Below are 19,486 nucleotides of genomic sequence, written 5' to 3'. Positions count from 1 at the left end.
TGACTGCAGTACTAGCAGTTATTAACTGTGACTATGAAATGTGGAGAAGCGGCTAGCTCAGCCATAATATAAATACTCTCACAAAACTCTGTTGCATGTATATTAGAGTTACATCATTGAATAATCCGCAAATTGATTGATCAATGAGCCTAGCCAGACTGTTGTAAGTTAGGAACGTTTCCAAGGAGACTATAACAAACCAACCCTTCCGCATGCCATGCGCCACACAGTACAGTGTCTATAACACGATATGCACACAGCTCCTTCTTTGGAAAGCTCACCTTCTCACCAACAATATAGGCCAAATTCATCCTTCCGATTAGTGCACCTGCTTAGCCTAGGGCTGAACTGGGTCCTATGAGTGGAGGATTTTCTAAAAGAAATGTTTAATTGTCATTGCCTCTGCTAAAAGGGATCCCAGTCTTTGGAAAGAACAGTACAAATGACTTGAATGGGTTGGAAGAACTGTTCTGATTTTGTTTGTGACAACATTCAAATATCTAGTCTATATTTTCTTTAACGAACAATTCTGTAGCAAAATATGATGCATCATTACTAAATAGCTGGGGACATCAATGCACTTGATTACATTTATGATCCTGTTCCAAGCTATTCAGGAATGAATTGTCTTGTTCTGTATAGCAACATGTTCTTTGTTCTGTCACCCATTATTCACAGAATGCATAGAGATTACAGTTGTGGCACCATTTGTAAGCAGTTCCATTTCTCTTCAAGTCTTCATTGTTTTACATAGTTATAGGGGTATAGTCTTATCAAATCACATCAGACAAACTTGCTTTTTACAAGTTTCAGTTTAAAATAAAATGGATATTTTCTCCTAAAAATAAGTAACCTTGGGGAGTGAGATTCTCCTGTAAATGAAAATGTTTGGAAAAATGCCATATCTGGGATTTTTTTGCTCAAAACACAATGTGGATTGTTATTAACTTTGGAAAAAAAAGAGACCTTTCCAAGTTTGGTATGACCAAGTCTGAAATACAAGAGTCTAACTAGGGTATTCCTTACTAAATTCCAAGAGTCACCACAGAGATGGTAAGGATTTCACTTATTGATATTTCTAACTTTTGTGTCAGTATTTTTTGAAAAATGGAAGTCTAAAGTTTGGCTCCTAGATCCAAATTTAGGCAATTAAATAACCGGTCTGGTTTTATCAGAAGTGCTGAGTCTCCAGCAATTCCCTGTGAGTATAGTTTCAGCTTTTGAGAGCTCAGCACTTTGTAAAATCATGCCACTCAGGCTATGTTTACACTTACAGAAATCTTTGAAATAGCCATGCTAATGGCCATTTCGAAGAATACTACTGAGGTGCTGAAATGCATAGTCAGCACCTCACTAGCATGCTGCCGGCCATCGCACTTCAAAATTGCCGCTTTTCGCTCCCATGCGGCTCATCTAAATGGGGGTCCTTTTCAGAAGAACCCCACCAACTTTAAAATCCCCTTATTTCTATAATCAGCCCTAAATATACAGGTACCCTAAGTGAAGTTTTGTTTCACCCTATCCAACAAAATCAATGGAGTGAGTCCCTTCCTACTTTCCTCGGCCAGACAGGGGTCCATTTTGAAAGGATCTCACCAACTTTGAAATTTGCTGTTAGATTACCATGGCTATTGCCATTGCTATTACCATGGCTATTTCAAAGATTTCTCTAAGTGTAGACATGGCCTTAATGGATTAAATATGGATTTAAAAGCCTCACTTTTGTCTACTAATGTTGTAGGCTTTGGACTGAATATTCATGTAGTATCATGGAAAAATGCAATTAAGTAGCTCTGTCTCTGCTCAGACTTGTTGAAATGCACTCTATTCACATTTGAATAACCATTGCCTATGAAAACATGCCTTGAAACCATACTTGAAAAATTCACTGTGAGTTGGTTAATCTATGGGCCAATTGATCAAGATGCTAAGCATTCACTGTGACAAAACAAAAGGTTTTCTTAGTTCTTTAACAAGTAATAATACGGCTGAAAAATTTAAAATTTTAAGGCTCCATATGCTGGTTCTTTTAGAACAGATGGTCTCTAATACTGCATTTTGTTGGTGCTAATCTGATTACCTAAAATAATAATTTGGGTCTTATGCCTCTCTCCCCTTCCCTCCCTCAATTTAGGAACTTTCAGATTCACTTAGTCAAACACAGAGACATCCCTGGGGAAATCCATTAGAGTTTTTTGCTATAACTACAAAAAGCTCTAGCTAAACGTGTATTGCAAATATGTTTTGAAAATGTGTAACTATTTTAAAGTTACCTGATGAACAATTATCTTCAGAAAAGTTACAGATGGAGAGAACTAATTAAATTTTCTAGTCTAATGGTATGCTAATGCAGAAAGGACCAGTTTTACAAAGGTATTTAGACACTTTAGATAGATCTTTAGTCAAATTTAGTGAACCGTCTGTTAATACGTTATCTAGTGCATTATGCAGTACTTTTACGTAACTGAAATAATGAGACAGCCATTGCATTCTTTTACGACTTGTGTGAGAAGGACGCATGGATCATAAAAAGATTATGTTTTGTTCTTAAACTGATTACAGTATTTAATAGAAATTGTATCTCCTCTATAAACTTTTGAATGATGCAAAAATTGATAAAGGACATTTTAAAGTAAAATCTACAATTGTAGAGACATTTTTTAAAAAATACTGTTAAGGGTCACACTCTGTGCTGGCACAGCACAGGCTGGCTCATCAATGATCCAGTTACGGCTTCTTGGTTCTTTGCCTAGTCAGAAGGGCAGATCAGAGCATTTCTAGACTGCTTTAACCATGTACCAGGTGACAATGGTCCCAAAGGACGATTTGTCATCAGAGAGATTGCTTGAATGCTGTGTGTTCTACCCATGCCTCTTCCCTCCCTTGCTCTATCCTAATATGTCCCGAGCTGGTAACCGTTGTGAGGGTTCCAGAGTCAAATTAAGGAGGACTGTGATAGGTTTGTAGTTAGGATTCTGCCTACTGGAGTCAAGTCAAGCACTGAGCTTTGAACAAAATAGTAAATTTTTGGCTCTTGTATCTGTGAAAAGAAGTTTGAAAATGTGACCAGAGAGTACCCAGAACAGCACATGCCTGCATATACTCTGCAACAATAGCCTTGAATAGTGTTGATTCCCAGACCCATTATGCTGAGCCACCCACCAACATCACATAGTCCTCTTTTATGGTGTATGGTAAGAAATTAATGCAGTAGACCTAACACACTTTTGCATATCCTGATGGGGTAAGTACTGTAAGCACCAGTGCTCTCACCTGGACTCTCCAGAAGGAGAAAGGGTCCATACTTTTCCTGAGGGGAGAGGGAGGAGGGGACTTCCTGCTCCATGGAAGGTGGAACAGTTTTTTTTTTTTTCAATTTGCCCTCACACCACTTTGGTTCTTTGAGAGAAAACTGCACCATCCAACCCTGCTCTTCCAAATGTGGTGCAGGATAAGGAAACACGGCCCATCCATTACTGAGAACGAGGTCAAGGAAGAACAGTGATTTTTAGATCTTTTTTCACCCCAGCCAGTCAGCTGAAGAATTCTACTGTCTCTGGGTTTTGTTGTAGGAAACTGAAAGGTGACAGAGTAGTCTAGCCACAGGGATAGCTCTGAAAGCCATAGCATCAGCAAAATCAGACTTTGCTCTCGGGGAGCGAAGAGAAGTCTTGCATTGCTTATAGAGCTAGCTACTTGGATAAGGCAGTTCCCACACAACCATGATTAGCATCCAGCAATGAGATATCAAAATGGTGCTAGCTATCAAAAGTCAGGCAAAAGCCCAAGAGGATTTCAGTGAGGACCCGTAAGCATAGCTGCAATCAGGAAAAAAAGAATTTGTCTCAACCAAGGTGAAAATAAAACAAGGAGTCCTTTGTTTAAGGCAGCCAATGTTCAAAGTTGTTCTGAGAAAAGGTCACCAGACTATTTTAACATGGGCAAAACAATGTACTTTTATTATTACCAAGAGCTGAACTTGTTTGGCTGAAATTTCCTGATACGTTCAGTCTGAGGTCAGTCACCTGGCCTGCAAATGTTCAGCCTGAGTTGTTTAATTTTGGCAAAAGTTATAATCAACTGAAAACAGACCTTATAATGAAAAGGGTTGGGTGACACTTTGGAAAGTGTTGGGAATAATCAGTGGTGCTGCCTGCCCTACCTGCTCTGATTACTAGCTATTTGTTCCAAAGGATCCCCGCCTCATTCAGTTCACAGAATGGAGAATGAATGAAGCAAAGAGTTCTAAGAGATAAAAGGACAGTCTCAGGTGATTAAAGCACTGGACGGAGTCTCAGCAGAGCTGGCTTCTGTCCTTGGCTCTGCCACAGATTGTCTACAGGATGTTAGCCAAAATTAAGACAAACTTGATGCTAGCACTGATTAATTTTACATCTTTTTAAATGTAATATGACACTTCATTCAAACATAAATACTACTTTGTTGTAGTTCATAGTATCATACATAGCTATACCAGCTTGGATCTCTGTAAATCGTTCTTCTCTCTCCTTGATGTTTACAGCCTCCATCTACTTAAAGATGATTTTTATATCCATTCTCTAGTCATCACTGGGTCAAACAATACAGATTTAGTTCTTTTCCTCTTTTCCCAGACATGTGTGAGGGCTTTAGGTTGGAAGTATGATTACAAATATCCAGATACTCCCAACTAGTGGCATTACAAAATGGGATGAAGATGCAAAAAACATAAATGCCATTATTTGAGAATAATACTTTTCTTTTTCACTGCCTTCATTCATGTTACCTTCACCTTGTAAAACCATATTGACATCAAGATAAAACTAGGCCAACAGAAGTTTAAGATGGTGGGGGGTAAACTACTAAATACTCAACAATATCAACACAAACATACCCACACAGAGTGTCCCCACCTTAATATCATATGTAAGTACAGATACAAATGGACAAAGCTTGGAAGTTGAGTCAAGGCTATTACAGTACTAGCCACATTGTGCTTCCAGTGTGGACCACAATAATGCATTCTGATACAGAGCTCGTGACTGTCAAGCTTCATTTGACTTGTCTGCCAATGGATAAAATTTTACTTGGTGGAACAGAGCAAATACCGGTTCTGGAAATTCTTCAAATTGTTGAATAGTAAGAAAGGTAACCCTGTTAGAATGTATTCTAACAAAAGAAAACAGCAATCATGTAGCACTTTAAAGACTAACAAAATGATTTATTTGGTGATGAGCTTTCATGAGACAGACCCACATTCTCCGATGTATAGCATCTCCAGTCCAGACAGTTACATAGCACAGAGGTTCAAAAAATTGCAATGAAGACTGACAAATCAAATACATAGAATGAAGGAGGAGGGTGAGTGATGTTGTATCTGGCCTAAGATAAATTATTAACATCAAAGGAAGTGAAGCAGTCCTTGTAACGCTTGAGATAATTGCTGTCTTTGTTCATAGACAGCATTAATGTGTCAAATTTGAGTATGAACCCCAGTTCACAAATCACTCAATGTAAACTACTTTTAAAGTCTCTTTGTTGTAGGGCGCATATTCTCAGGTATTTTACAGAATGGCCCACTCCACTGAATGCTCACTGACAGGCTTGTCTGTATTGAGACTCCCAATGTCTGCTCTGCGCCAATTCATTCTTTGGTGAAGTGTTTGCCTGGTTTGTCCAATGTACATTCTAGAGGGACATTGCTGGCACATGATGGCATATATAATATTGGTCAAGCTAGAGAAGAATGGGCCTCTGATCTTCTAATTAACATAGTTAGGTCCACTGATGGTATCCCCAGAATAAATCTGTGGATAAATTTGGCAATGGGGTTTGTTGCAAGGAAAAGTTCCAGGATTAGCATTACTGGGATGTAGCCTGTGATTGCTAGTGAGAGTCTTCCTTATATTAGGAGGTTGTTTATAGGAGAGAACAGGCCTGTCACATAGGGCCTTCCAGAGTGTAGCACCATGATCTAGAATAGGTTGTAGATTTTTAACAATGCATTGCAGGGGGCTGAAATGGGGCTACAGGCAATGACAAGTGGTGTTCTGTTATTGACCTTCTTGGGCCTATCTTGAAATAGCTGGTTTCAGAGTATTCATCTGGCCCTGTCAATCTGTGTCGAGGTGTCACAAATCACCGCTGGCCACACTAACTGCTTCCCCTCCTTTGTTGTTCAAAATTATCTACCACCCACCTTCTTCAGTTCTATGTGTTTGATTTGTCAGTGTTTATTGCATTATTTTTGGGCTTCTGTGCTATACATATGAGTCTGGACTGGAAAGGCTATAGATCTGAAGAAGTGGGTCTATCCCACTAAAGCTCATCACCTAAAAATCATTTTGTTAGTCTTTGAAGTGCTACATGTCTGCCGGTTTGTTCTCTTAACATTATTAAGCTTCTGACTGCAATCCTCAGAGTGCCTTGGCTGTGCTTAATGCATAGAGGGGGGAGGAAACAGAGGTGATGTTCCAGACACAGTGTATAACAGAGCAGCCTCAAATGTCCTAGTTTATGGTAGCAGGTCTAGCTTCTTTTAGCAGTTCTGCCTGCTTAGGCTATTCCAGAACACACAATTACTTCCTGTTATTGGCATTCCTCCTCCTTTTCTCCTCTGCCAGCACAACTTGTGTCAGTGCTGGACGTGGGCAACTCCCCCATCCCGCCTTCCACTGTGCAGAAACCTCAACTGCCAGGAGCAGCATAGAAGAGTTTTGCAAAAGAAGGATTGAGCCCCAGTTAAAAGTGCATTTTTTTAAGTAAATATTAATTCTAATCTACTTTCCTCCATTATCGCTAATGAGTTCTATAAAACTTTTCCCTACTGACTCTGTCCCTTTCCATTTGACAAAAATGGAATCCCCGGCACGCCTAGGTTTTCAATGTACCTGAAATTAATATGATTCTTTTAAATTACTTCTTTTTAGTGCAGGAATCATCAAAGATATCAGCAGTGCTCTGGGAATACCATATCATTTGACAGTTAAAGCTTATGTGGCTTCCGTTGGCTATTTTAAAAATGAAAATCAATTGCAGCAGCAAAATAGTGCACTTAAACTAAAAGCAAAAATGAATGTGGAGTATTGTTTAAAACTATTTAAAAAATTTAACACACATTTGCTAGAACTGGAAGAGACCTTGCGAGGTCATCTACTCCAGTGCCCTCTTGGCAGGACTAAGCACCATCCCTGACATCTATTTGCCCCAATCCCTAAATAGCCTCCTCAAGGACTGAACTCACAACCCTGAGTTTATAAGGCCAATGCTCAAACTAGTGAGCTATCCCTCTGCAAATCCTTTGCTCAGCAAAGTTTACAGTCTCTTGAAATACTTCTCGATCGCCTCTGGGCTAACCTTGAGTTGCAAATTTCAGTTTTCAGTGAACAATTTCTGTTTGAATAGAATTTTCTCTCAGTGTTTTAAGCTCCTCCATCCACATTCCAAAACTAAGTATTCCCTGACCCCTGCAAATACTTGTCTTAACAAAAACTAAAATATATAACCATTTTTACCCTTCCCTGGCCAGAGGAAAGGCAGGATGTGTCAGAAAGCAGGCTGGAGCTCAGCACTTTGGAAATAGGGAACAATCGGTTCCCGTCTGTTTCTTAGGTCAATGGAATTTAGCAGAAAAGATCTTAAAATTTCATGAGAAAGGAAGAAACTTAAAAATTCTAGTTAAATATGTTCTGCTGCTGAATGCTGCCCTTATGGTCTAGTTATTGGGTGTTATAGTCAATGGCTAGAATGGACCACTGAGCACAAGCTACTTGTAACACACCCAGGGCTGAGAACAGACTGTGCTGGGCCTGGGAGTAGGGTCAAGGCTCTAGACTCGTCTCCCTGAAGCCAGTGGGCATCTGCCACACAGAGGTCTGGTCATGATTTAAAGGGACCAGGACTCTGGCTGCTACTGCTGAGTTAGTATCTGCAGAGGACAGACTCAGGCCCTTTTAAATTGTTGGTCCTGGGATAACTGGCACTTTTGTTATCCTTCCACTCCCATAGGCAGTCCTGGTCTCAGTACATGACGACGGTAACCCATATAACTTTCCAGGTGGCAGGACAAAATGCCATTACAGTAACAAGCATATTTGAATATAAATTCATATTCTAGATAGAGAAAAGTCTACTGATATGCAAGTTTACCTAATCTTTATGGTTTAGTCTGTTTGTCTTCCTTCCTAATACAGAACAGTTCCCTTACATTATCTTCTCTTCCCTGCTTTATTCAGCCTGCCTATAGCTGAATCAAGTGATGGCTTCTAGAATGATGGTGAGCCTATTTTACACGTTAATAGATTTCACTGCTGAGAATATTGTCCTGATATTCAGCCTAAATTAGCCAGGCTGACTGACAAGGTAATGTACCTAAAAGCAACATTTTATTGAAACTGGACATATATGAATAGATGAACCCAGAACTATCCATAAAGAATTAAACAATAGGGTATTTAAATTATTAAAAATTTTGTACCGCTTGATTGATCTGTTCTGACATAGCAAATAAAAAAGTTAAATCACTGTATGAGCACATCCATTATTTGTCAAGTTGAAAATATTAGTGTTTCAATGGGTTTGGTTTTCTATAATGTGTATGACCCAGGCTTTGCTTTTCTTTTTCTTTTAAAATCTGCTATAGTTAGCTAAACTCTGACCGAAAACGACAAATGTATTTGCTGTTGGCTCAGTGGTTACTGCTACTGTTACTCTATTTCAGGGACAACAATAAACTCCCACTCTCAAATCTGAAGTAGAATTAGAGTGCATATCATTGTACTGTCCATGCTGGAAAACATATGGTACAAGAAAAGAACTTAATGTTTCTGAGTCATCTCTCCCTTCTTAAACAGAGCTTATCTATCTTGGCATACTAAAGATGGAAAATACAGTACAATTAAACATTTTGTGTGCAGAACTAATTAGGTAATTTGCATTTGCTTGTCAGTAAATAGTCTTCACTTTATGGACTGTACTTCTCAAACTCTGAAATCAGAATAAGAAAGGACAAGAAAAGGGAATTGAAGTGATTAATACTCTGAAACAGACATCATTTCAATTCACAGGGCAGGTGTATTATGTGGCAATCCAGAGTTTTGACTGAGATGCCCTTAATCTTTTCAGCCTCTCTCAAGATAAGTCACTTTATTGGCCAGCATTTAGGCAATGAAGACATTATCCCAACCTCCCACTGCACTTTTATTGGGGGGGAAAAAGCCTTTAGTGTTTAATGCACAATTGTTAATAAATGGTTGGGTTAACCAAGTTATTCACTACAGGTCAGTTTCTGCCACCCCTTATTCTCTCGAGTTGTTCCTTGCTGTGTAAATATTTCTACTCAAGCCGATGGGAATGACTAGCTGAAGAATAACATAGTCAGTGCATAAGGGCAGCATTTAATAATTAACAGAGGAGAGTCACTGAATGTCAGAGTTGAGGGGCCATTTGACTGTCTAAAAGGCAAATGGATTGTCACAGTGCAAAGTGAGTTTTTCTTGAAAGCTCTGTGGATTGAATTATTGATTCTTGTTCGAGACTATCTGAAAAGACAATTTAGTGAAAAGGATTAGATCCATGATATAAATACAATACTAGAAATAAAGATAAGCTGAATACGCTTTTCAGGTATAGCAGCAGAACCTCAAGCAATTCTATTGACATCAAGCGGACAGAATAATTGTTCAGATGTTGGCAACATCCACCAGCCAGACAAAGGGAAAAGAATTATGTGTAGAATGTCAGACCCCTTCCTAGCTAGTGTCCCAAGTCTCCTGTTTTTAAAGAAAAACATCTAATATTTCATATGGATAAAGAAACCATATTGGAAACACAAGATGGGACTCCAAACATAAGATATCACATACTAGTTCATACCTTGATCTAGCATATTTCTAACCTGACTTTTCTAAGTCTGCAAAATATTTTGGATCAAAAATATGTTTATGGTACTGCTTTTCCTAATCTGTCTCTGACTCAATTCTGAATGATCGTGGCAAGTGCCTGTGCAATCAAAAGTAGAACAAAATCCTACAAGGACTGTAACTTGTCCCTCCCTGGCAAACTCAGAGAAAGAAAAAAAAACCTACCACACCAACACCACTTTGTTTTTTGCAATACTTATATTCCAGGTGGTGCAATCTAACTTAATACCATAAAGATGGACAAATTCCATCTAGCCCAGTATCCTGTCTTCCGACAGTGTTCAATGAACAGAACAGGTAATCAAACAATCCATCTCATCATCCAGTCCCAATATCTGGCAGTCGGAGATTTGCAGACACCCACAACATTGGAATCAATGGAGCCAAGACATTTCACACAAGTTGAGGATCTGCTCCCTAGAAATTTATGGATCCTAAAGGAACTTTACAGGGTATAAACCAGGAAGGTTTCTACAGTTTGTGAACTACTCTGTAAACATGTCACTCCCTTGAACCCACCGACCCTCCCAAAATCCACAGCTTGATTGTCCAAATAGCTCTTTCCATGAAACACCACAGAGGGCTCAGATTACTGAGAACCTCTGATGTAGAGGCTACAAATGAGTTACAAATAAACTAAAAATTACCCCCCTGTTGACTTATTCAGTGTATTTCAACATATTTTTGTGAAAGGCAGGGCAGTGTTCCACAGCATCAGTGGAATTATGGGTTTCCAGGGATATAACAATAGTGCATATGACAGCATCATCAAATCTGTGATAGGAACTGTCGTTTCCTCACCTTTTTCTTCATTTTTACATTTTTGAAAATTGCATGAACTCTCCAGGTTTTTGCAAACATTGCTCCAAATGCAGTTGTGTAGCCCACTGTAAGAATCCAGGTCCGGACCTAAGATATAATCAAAGGGAGAGTCTTTTAGTTTTTCTACATGTAGTTTTAATGTTTGAAACTTCTCAAATTAAAACCTGAGAACCCTAAAAACCCTGTTGTGTCTAGAGAAAGAAAGTTTGGAAATTGCTTGTTAAATTAATTTTTGTTTCCTAAAGTAATAGAACAAGTTCTCAATTTTTATTGTATACTTTAGAAATATTAACTTCAAATCAATAAATCCCCTCTCTCCATTTTTCTTTTTACACACACACACACACACACACACACACACACAGAGCTGAATTCGATCCCTCCACTTTTCCCTTTGAAGACTCTCCCTCTTCCCTATTCTACTCTAACAAACGAGGGCTCTCAAGGCCTGCATCTTTGGTGGAGCTGTAGCAGTCAATTGCTCAACTAGTTAGTGAATTTGATTGCATGGAACTAAATGGTGAATGGCCTTAATGGCAAGGAAGGGGTGTTTGATGCAGAGAAAGATGGACACAGAACAGGAGGTGGAGGATGAGAAAGACTGGTCCTTTAAGTACATTCAAAATGTTACTATTAGGATAATGTGGATAGCATCAAAGCTAGATAAGAGGAGATTAGAGTAGGCAAGACATGAGTGCCTGAACAAGAGACTGGTAGTCCAGGGAAAAAAAAAAGATCATATCTTAAAAAAGTTCCATACAGATAGAAGTTGGAAGATACTAACTTGGTCCTCTCTCTAAGATGTAACACCTCCTTTTGTGGTATTTAGTAATTGAGAAGATGGTGGTCTTACAAACAATAAGGCTGTGTCTACACGGGCAGAGATCTTCAAAATAGCCATATTTCAAAGATTACTAATGAAGAGCTTAACTGAATATTCAGAGCCTCATTAGCATTAGGATGCTTCCGGCCACAGCGCTTCAAAAGTGCCGCTTTTGAAAGCGCACGGCTCAGTGTGGCTACACAGGGGTCCTTTTCAAAAGGACCCACACCTTTCAAAAATCCCTTTTTCCAAATCAGTGAGCGGGATAAGGGAATTTCGAAAGGTGCAGATCCTTTCAAAAAGTACCCCCTTGTAGCTGCGCAAAGCCGTGCGCTTTCAAAAACGGTGCTTTTGAAGTGCCACGGCCGGAAGCGTCCTAATGCTAATGAGGTGCTGAATATTCAGTGCAGCGCCTCATTAGTAATCTTCAAAATGGCCATTAGCATGGCTATTTTGAAGATTTGTGTCCCTGTAGACACACCCTAATGGAAAAAATAGAGGTAGGAGGAAAGTGACAAGAACCATGGGTGCGTCTATGCTTGCATTCCTCTTTCGAAACAGGTATGCAAATAGGCATAAATTTGCATACTCAGCACCTCATTTGCAAATTCTACTGTGAAGAGCTTTTGAAAGAAAGCCAGTGTAGACACTGCTCTATCTTCTTTCAAAAGATGCTCTTTTGAAACTAGAATATGCAAAAGAGGCACAAAATATGCAATTCCATGCCTCACTTGCATTTTTACTTACCTTATTTACATACCTCTTTCAAAAGAGGAATGCAAGTGTAGACACACCCCATGTGAGAAAATGCCTCACAATCAACGATGGGTATGGTTTTAAGTAGGAAGTCATTAGGAATAGCGAAGACCACGCAGCCATTAAGGAGGAGATATGGAAAAGAAGAAGTTCTTTGAGACTTAAAATGCAAATAATTTTATTGGAGTGGACAGGATGGATACCAGACTGGAGGATGTCAGGAATGGAACTGGAGGAGAGGAACTCAAAAGGTAGTAGCTGCATGCAGCACATTCAATAAGCTCAGAGAAATAGGGTAGAACAGATATGGGATGGCAGCTTGTAAGGCAGGTGACATCAAGGGTGGTTTGTCTGATGACAGGTGAAAAGGGAACATACCTGTGTCATCAGGGGAAGGAGACCAAAGCAAAGAATAATGAGGGAGGAAAGGAGGCACATGCCTTCAATCTAGTGCCACTTCCCTTTCAATTACATATAAATGCTTGCCATCTAAATGTAATCTTGTCAACTCAGAAAATGAGAACACATCTCTAAAACCAAAGATAGAAAAGCCTTCTTCCTCCATGTTTGCTTCTATTTTAATGTTAATTCTTAAGGATACAAAATAACAAAAACAGCTAAAAAGCCATCTGTATGCTATGTCCACTCTTTGGATACCCATTTTAGGCAACTTATTACAGCATTTAACCACCCTGACAGGAATTTTTTCCTAATGTCCAACCTAAACCTCCTTTGTTTCAGTTTAAGCCCACTGCTTCTTGTCTTATGCTCAGAAGCCAAGGAGAACATTTTTTCCTCCCTCCTCCTTGTAACATTATTGTAATTACTTGAAAACTGCTATCATAATGGCTACCAACAGATTTCCATGCAGAAAGACCTGCTGTACACATGACCAGGCAGAGACCAAAATATGTAAGGTGAATAGGATGTTGTGGGTAAGAGTTTTTGGAGAACAGTATTCAAAACAGAAAGATATCAAAATGTACAAAATATGCAGAGATGTATCTATAGATTGTGGTTTTGCCATTAACTTCAGTACAGCCAAGTTAAAACCACTCTAAATGGTTCTGAAAAAAGCTACCTCAGACCACAATTTTCAGGCTACTGCTTTGTGATTTCTTTTTTATTTGGCACCCAATATTTAAAGCCATGTTTTATTAACATGTGATAATGTAATTTCCAAATGTGTTATTAATATTCAATCCTTTTGTGTACAAAACTGATTTTTGGCAGATCATGATATTTTAATACCACTAATAAAGTTCTTTTTTGTCTTTACTGAAAGACCAATTGTCTTTGGGGATACTAATACACTCAATTATGGTCACATTTCAGAAAGTGTTACTTTTACTATGCTCAGTTCAAAAAGGTTATGATTTGGATTATAGCATAGCCTACTAATATAGTAGAAACCCTATGAATTAAAATAATTTGTTCAAAATGAGATCTCTGCAGCCAAGGACATGAGGATAATTTTTAAAATGAAAACAGGTTTTAATGTAAAAGAAAAAGTTGCATTTTTCTATCAGTCATAAAGCACAGAGTAAAACAACTATTTCATAAATAAATGTGAATAACAAACTACCACTCTATGGTCTCTGGTGAGCCCAGCATGTACTTCCTTCAGCATATGGAGCATCCATTTAGCTTTAAAATGCTGTAATTTTAAAATCCCTATAATTTGTTTGGGGGTAATTTGACCTATCAAGATAAAAGCTGAATTTTCTCATTCCAGTCAATTGGAGAACTCTCTCTAACTTAAATAATGGAGAGATGAAGCCTTAAGTGAGCTCCACAGAGGGTTAAGTAGTGGAACTAGTGATACAAACATATAGATTGAATTAAAAATGTAGAAAAGAAAAACAGGACAGCAAGAAAGATATAAGAAGGCTGGCTGAAAGAAAACAGAAATCATGATTTTATTTTTAAAAAGGAGCCTAACATAATTTGATTCTCAAGTGTCACTGAAATTCAGTGGGAATTTAGTATTTGTTATAGGGCCACCACATCTGGTGCGACCTCCCACAGCATGACAGGCAAACCTTCCTCAGTCTCCCTTTTCACAGTGCCCCTGTAATTGTATGCAAACCCTCTTGATGCAGTACTACCCTCCTCATGAAACACTGCACAAGTAGTCCACAACTAAGTTACAAGCACATATAGTTGGTCATCTCACTAGAAACAGCCATTAAGATCACACACTAGCACCTTTGACCACACCCAAAGTCTCTAGCAATCCCTTCTTGTTCTAGTACAACCAACACAGCTCTTCCTACCAAAGCATAATCCTAATCTGGCCAGCAAGAATCCCACCAGACTTTCTCTGTTCCTCTTTAGCCAAAGAAACATGTCTGACTCCCAACCCCAATAGCTCTTCTATGAGAAGTTCTTCAGGCCTGAAGAGATCATCAGGTAAGTTCTGCTGCTACTCCCCAGCCCTCAGTTCTATAACATACAGCTAGAAAGCAACCCCCCTTTACTGTTCTTCCTGCCTTCCACCCAGGATCTTTGGCCTGAGAACATCTTCCAGAAAACCCTGCTAAGTTCTCTCCAGCCTTCAGCTTTCTCCCAAGTCCCAAGCACAGTCTGTAGAAGCTCTCACCTACTCATGCAACTCTGCTTACAGCCTCTTGCAACTCACCACATCTCTTTTGGCTCCCTATTGCACCCAGCTGCAGCCCAATCGCTTAATTGGCTAAATGTGCACACCCTCCTGCAACAGGTGGTACTGACCTACTTCACTCCCAGGGGCCAGTCGCTCTGCAACATACAGTACAATCTTTGGTGCTACCGAAAATCCCCATCACAATAACTAAACGTGAGGGAAAGAAAATGAAGCACCTATAAAAACCTGGAAAGAATAAAGAAATATCTGCCAAGCGTAAGAGGAGAGAACAAAGGGCAGGGCAGGGCAGGGCAGGGCAGGGGGTGGGGGGTGAGACATCAAATACAAGACAGAGATATGCCTGCTCTTATGTCCTCATAGTTTTGAATGTGAGACAGATTTTCAGCTGGTAATGACAACAGCCAAAACAATATATAATTGGTTCAGATGTCACAGTACTTATGTTTTATTTTTGCCAGGCACTTTTCCCAAACTTTAATAGTATAGCTAGGTTTCTTTGAGCCAGAGCACAAGATGACATATTAGATTTTGTAAAGAAAAATTTAAATTATATTTTAGAAACAGCTATCCTGTAGAGCACATTAGTTTCTCTCTGATGGTGATATTGTATTTCATTCATGAAAACCTTGCTCATATGGAGGCTAGTTGACCTTTATTGTCCCCTGTAACAACTGAGCTGAAGCCAGGTAATATAGGACCTGATTTTCAGAAGTTTTCACTGTGTCACAGGCAGACCTGGCACCAGTTCTTGTCAAGACTGTAGGTTTCTAAATTGCCCAGTGCATTAATCCTATTGCTAATGTCTGTATCCCATGCCACAAAGGTAATAGGCAAATTTTGCTTTATAACAGGGGGTGGGGGAGTTGGCTGCTTTGAGCTTGGTCAGGAGGAGTGATTCTCCTTGCCTATCAAGTAGGACAATCAAGATTAAGTGTGTCATTGCTAAGCATCATGATAAACTGTTTGCTAATTGCTCCTACACGGGATGGCTGGGTCTACACTAGCCAAAAACTTCGAAATGGCCATGCAACTGGCCATTTCGAAGATTACTAATGAAGAGCTGAAATACATATTCAGCACCTCATTAGGATGCAGGCGGCCACGGCACTTCGAAATTGATGCGGCTCATCCAGAAGGGGCTACTTTTCGAAAGGACCCCAGCTACTTCGAAGTCCCCTTATTCCCATCTGCTAATCGGAATAAGGGGACTTCGAAGTAGCCAGGGTCCTTTCGAAAGCGAGCCCCATCTGGACAAGCCGCGCGGCAGCCGCCCACATTCTGATGAGGTGCTGAATATGTATTTCACTGCTTCATTAGTAAACTTTGAAATGGCCATTTGCATGGCCATTTCGAAGTTTTTGGCTAGTGTAGATGTAGCCAATATGTGCAGTAAGTCTCATTCCATCAGTCTGACAAAACAAAGCAGCAGAAATATAGCACTTTAAAGATTAACAAAATGATTTAGTTGGCGATGAGCTTTTGTGGAACAGACCCACTTCTTCAGACTACTTCACAGCATCCCCAAAGCTGATGCAAACTATTTGTGGGTTGGTATAGAAGCGCTGGGTCAGAGAGTTACAACTTGCTCCTTTACACCCTCCTCCCGATTTGGGCAACCATATCTCCCTGTCCCAAATATGAGAAAGGGGGAGAGAAGGGGTAGCTCCTTCAAGCCCCAGCGAGACAGGAAGGAGGTGGCACCTGCCAACACTCCCCAGGATCCCTGGGAAAGCAGCAGCTGCCAGTGATCCCTGGGAGTCCTGGGGAAGCAGCAGCTGCCCACGCTCCCCCTGGTTCCCCGAGGATGGGTGGGTGGGTGAGGGGGGGTCAGGAATGGGACAATAAGTCCCTTTTTAAAAAAAAAGTCAGGACACCTTTTTGGCATCCCAAATACAGGACCATCCCGCCCAATAGGACCGATGGTCTCCCAACCCCCAATTCACATCTTCCGGGATGAGAGTAATGGCAATTATACATCTACCACACAGGTTGAGGGGCAGTTAGCTGCTCATTGGGCTTGTCTACACTACCACTTTCCTTCGAAGGAAGGAAGGTAATTAGGGTGTTCAGAGTTTACTAATGAAGTGCTGCCATGCACAGGCAGCACTCCATTAAGCAAATTCCACCCCCCAACCCCCCGTGGCAACTTTGAAGTTTTAAACTCCAAAATTTTGAGGAGTAAGGGACTTTGAAGTTGCCCCGGAACTTTGAAGTACTGGCGGGTGAGTCGCAACTAGACGCGTGCTGGTACTTCGAAGTTTAAAACTTCAAAGTTGCCACGGGGGGGAATTTGCTTAATGAAGTGCTGCCTATGCACGGCAGCACTTCATTAGTAAACTCCCAACACCTTAATTACCATCCTTCCTTCGAAGGAAGGTGGTAGTGTAGACAAGCCCATTTTGAGGGAATCAGGGATCAAAATCTACCTTTAGAGACACATTACACTTCTCAACCCACCATGACCCCAGCAGCTAGCTCAAAGGGGCATTACTAAGTTTAATTTAATTGTTTATAAAGTACTTTGAAACATCCTCTAATGGAAAGTGTTATAGAAGTCCATATATTGTTAAATGTAGTACTTTATTCTATCTTAATTATTTCCAGTGTGCACATCAATTCAGTATTTAGGAGACACACATCTTCGTGATATTTCTGCTTTCCAAAACTTTCTCAACCATTACATAGCTGTTATCTCAATTACTTTTTCCATGGACTCGCATTTTCCCATTTTGCACCACATTTCATTTCAATTCATATTTCCAACTTATCTTGTGCTCAGATACCATGGTGACTATAAGATTGAAAATAAAAATCTTGCCTCTTTGCAGTATTTCTCATTATTCAGTATTTCTCAGGAACACTTGCTGATTATTCTGCACATTTAACCAAAGTACTGTTTTGCTATTCAACTATTTACTATTTACCATTTACTACTCTGCACATTTAATCAAAGTACTGTTTTGCTATATTTCAGATCATCATCATCAAAAATGATGATGATCTGAAAAAAAAGGCAACCTCCCCCCCAAAAAAACCCCAAACAAACACCAGTGGGGGAGTGGCACTATATGTGAAAGAAAATGTAAATATCAAATGAAGTAAAAATTTTAAATGAATCATAACGTTCCACAGAATCTCTGTGGCTAGTAATTCCATGCTCTATTAAGAATATAGCAAGTAGGGAAAGATTATTGACCACCTGACCAGGACAGCGATAGTGACTAGGAAATGCTAAGGGAGATTAGAGAGGAACTAATAAAATAAAATAAAAAACTCAATAATAGTAAGGGACTTCAATTATCCCACTGTTGACTGGGTACATGTCACCTCAGGACGAGATGCAGACATAAAATTTCTCAATGCTTTAAAAGACCGCTCCTTGGAGAAGCTCATACAGGAACCCACAAGGGGAGAGGTAAGTCTTGATTTAGTCCTGAGTGGAGTGCAGGATCTGGTCCAAGGGGTAACTGTAACATGACTGCTTGGAAATAGTGACCATAATATAACAACATTTAACATTCCTGTGGTGGGTAGAACATCTCAGCAGCCCAATGCTGTGGCATTTCATTTCAGAAAGGGGAACTATGCAAAAATGAGGAGGTTAGTTTAACAGAAATTAAAAGGAACAGTGACAAAAGTAAAATCCCTACAAGCTGCATGGAAACTTTTCAAAGACAGCATAACAGAGGCCCAGTTTACATGTATACCCCAAATTAAAAAACACAGTGACTATGTCTACACTTGCATTCCTCTTTTAAAAGAGGAATGCAAATAAGGGAAAGTGAAAATATAAATAAGGCATCGGTTTATATATTTCATGCTTCATTTGCATAACCTTTTTGAAAGATTCCTTCTAAAGAAAAAAGCAGTGTAGACGTGTCTCTTTTGAAAATAAACCCTGTTTTCAAAAAAACCCCTTATTCTTAGAAAAATTAGGAATTAGGATTATTTCAAAAATGGGATTTATTTTCAAAACAGCCACATCTACACTGCTTTTTTTCTTTCAAAAAGAGATTATGCAAATGAAGCATGAGCTATGTAAATCATCATCTCATTTGCATTTTTGATTTCTCTCATTTGCATTCCTCTTTCAAAAGTGTGGATGTAGCCAGTAACACACCCAAAAAGGAGCCACTGTGGCATAACAGCCACGCAAAAGAAGCAGTCAGAGATAAAAAGGCATCTTTTAAAAAGTGGAAGTCAAATACTAGTGAGAAAAATAGAAAGGAGTATTAACACTACTAAATTAAGTGTAAAAATGTAATAAGAAAAGCGAAAAAGGAGTTTGAAGAACAGCTAGCAAAAAAATTAAAATGTTTAAGTATATCAGAAGCAGGAAGCCTACTAAACAACCTTGAACGACCAAGATACAAAAGGAGCACTCAAAGAAAATAAAGTAATTATGGGGTAACTGAATGAATTCTTTGTTTCACTCTTCATGGCTGAGGATGTTAGGGAGATTCCCAAACCTGAGCTGTCCTTTGTAGGTAACAAATCTGAGGAATTGTCCCCGATTGAAGTATCAGTAGAGGAAGTTTTGGAATTAATTGATACACTTAA

At 39.5% G+C, this 19,486-nt stretch overlaps 1 protein-coding gene across 2 annotated transcripts in view; it reads right to left on the bottom strand.

The window, feature by feature from the left end:
• GABBR2 (gamma-aminobutyric acid type B receptor subunit 2) overlaps nt 1–19,486 on the bottom strand; it is a 776,613-nt gene that overhangs the window by 225,940 nt on the left and 531,187 nt on the right. For both annotated transcript variants that reach the window (XR_012644212.1, XM_074985985.1), the window contains exon 12: nt 10,701–10,808. Coding sequence is in view for 1 of the 2 variants with exons in the window: in XM_074985985.1 (XP_074842086.1) it covers nt 10,701–10,808 (108 nt within the window). In the remaining variant the exon portion in view is untranslated. The remainder of the gene's footprint in view (nt 1–10,700; nt 10,809–19,486) is intronic.

The sequence above is a fragment of the Carettochelys insculpta genome, chromosome 2 (genome assembly GCF_033958435.1).
Source record: "Carettochelys insculpta isolate YL-2023 chromosome 2, ASM3395843v1, whole genome shotgun sequence".
NCBI lineage: Eukaryota > Metazoa > Chordata > Testudines > Carettochelyidae > Carettochelys > Carettochelys insculpta.
This window is presented reverse-complemented; position numbering and strand designations above follow the sequence as displayed.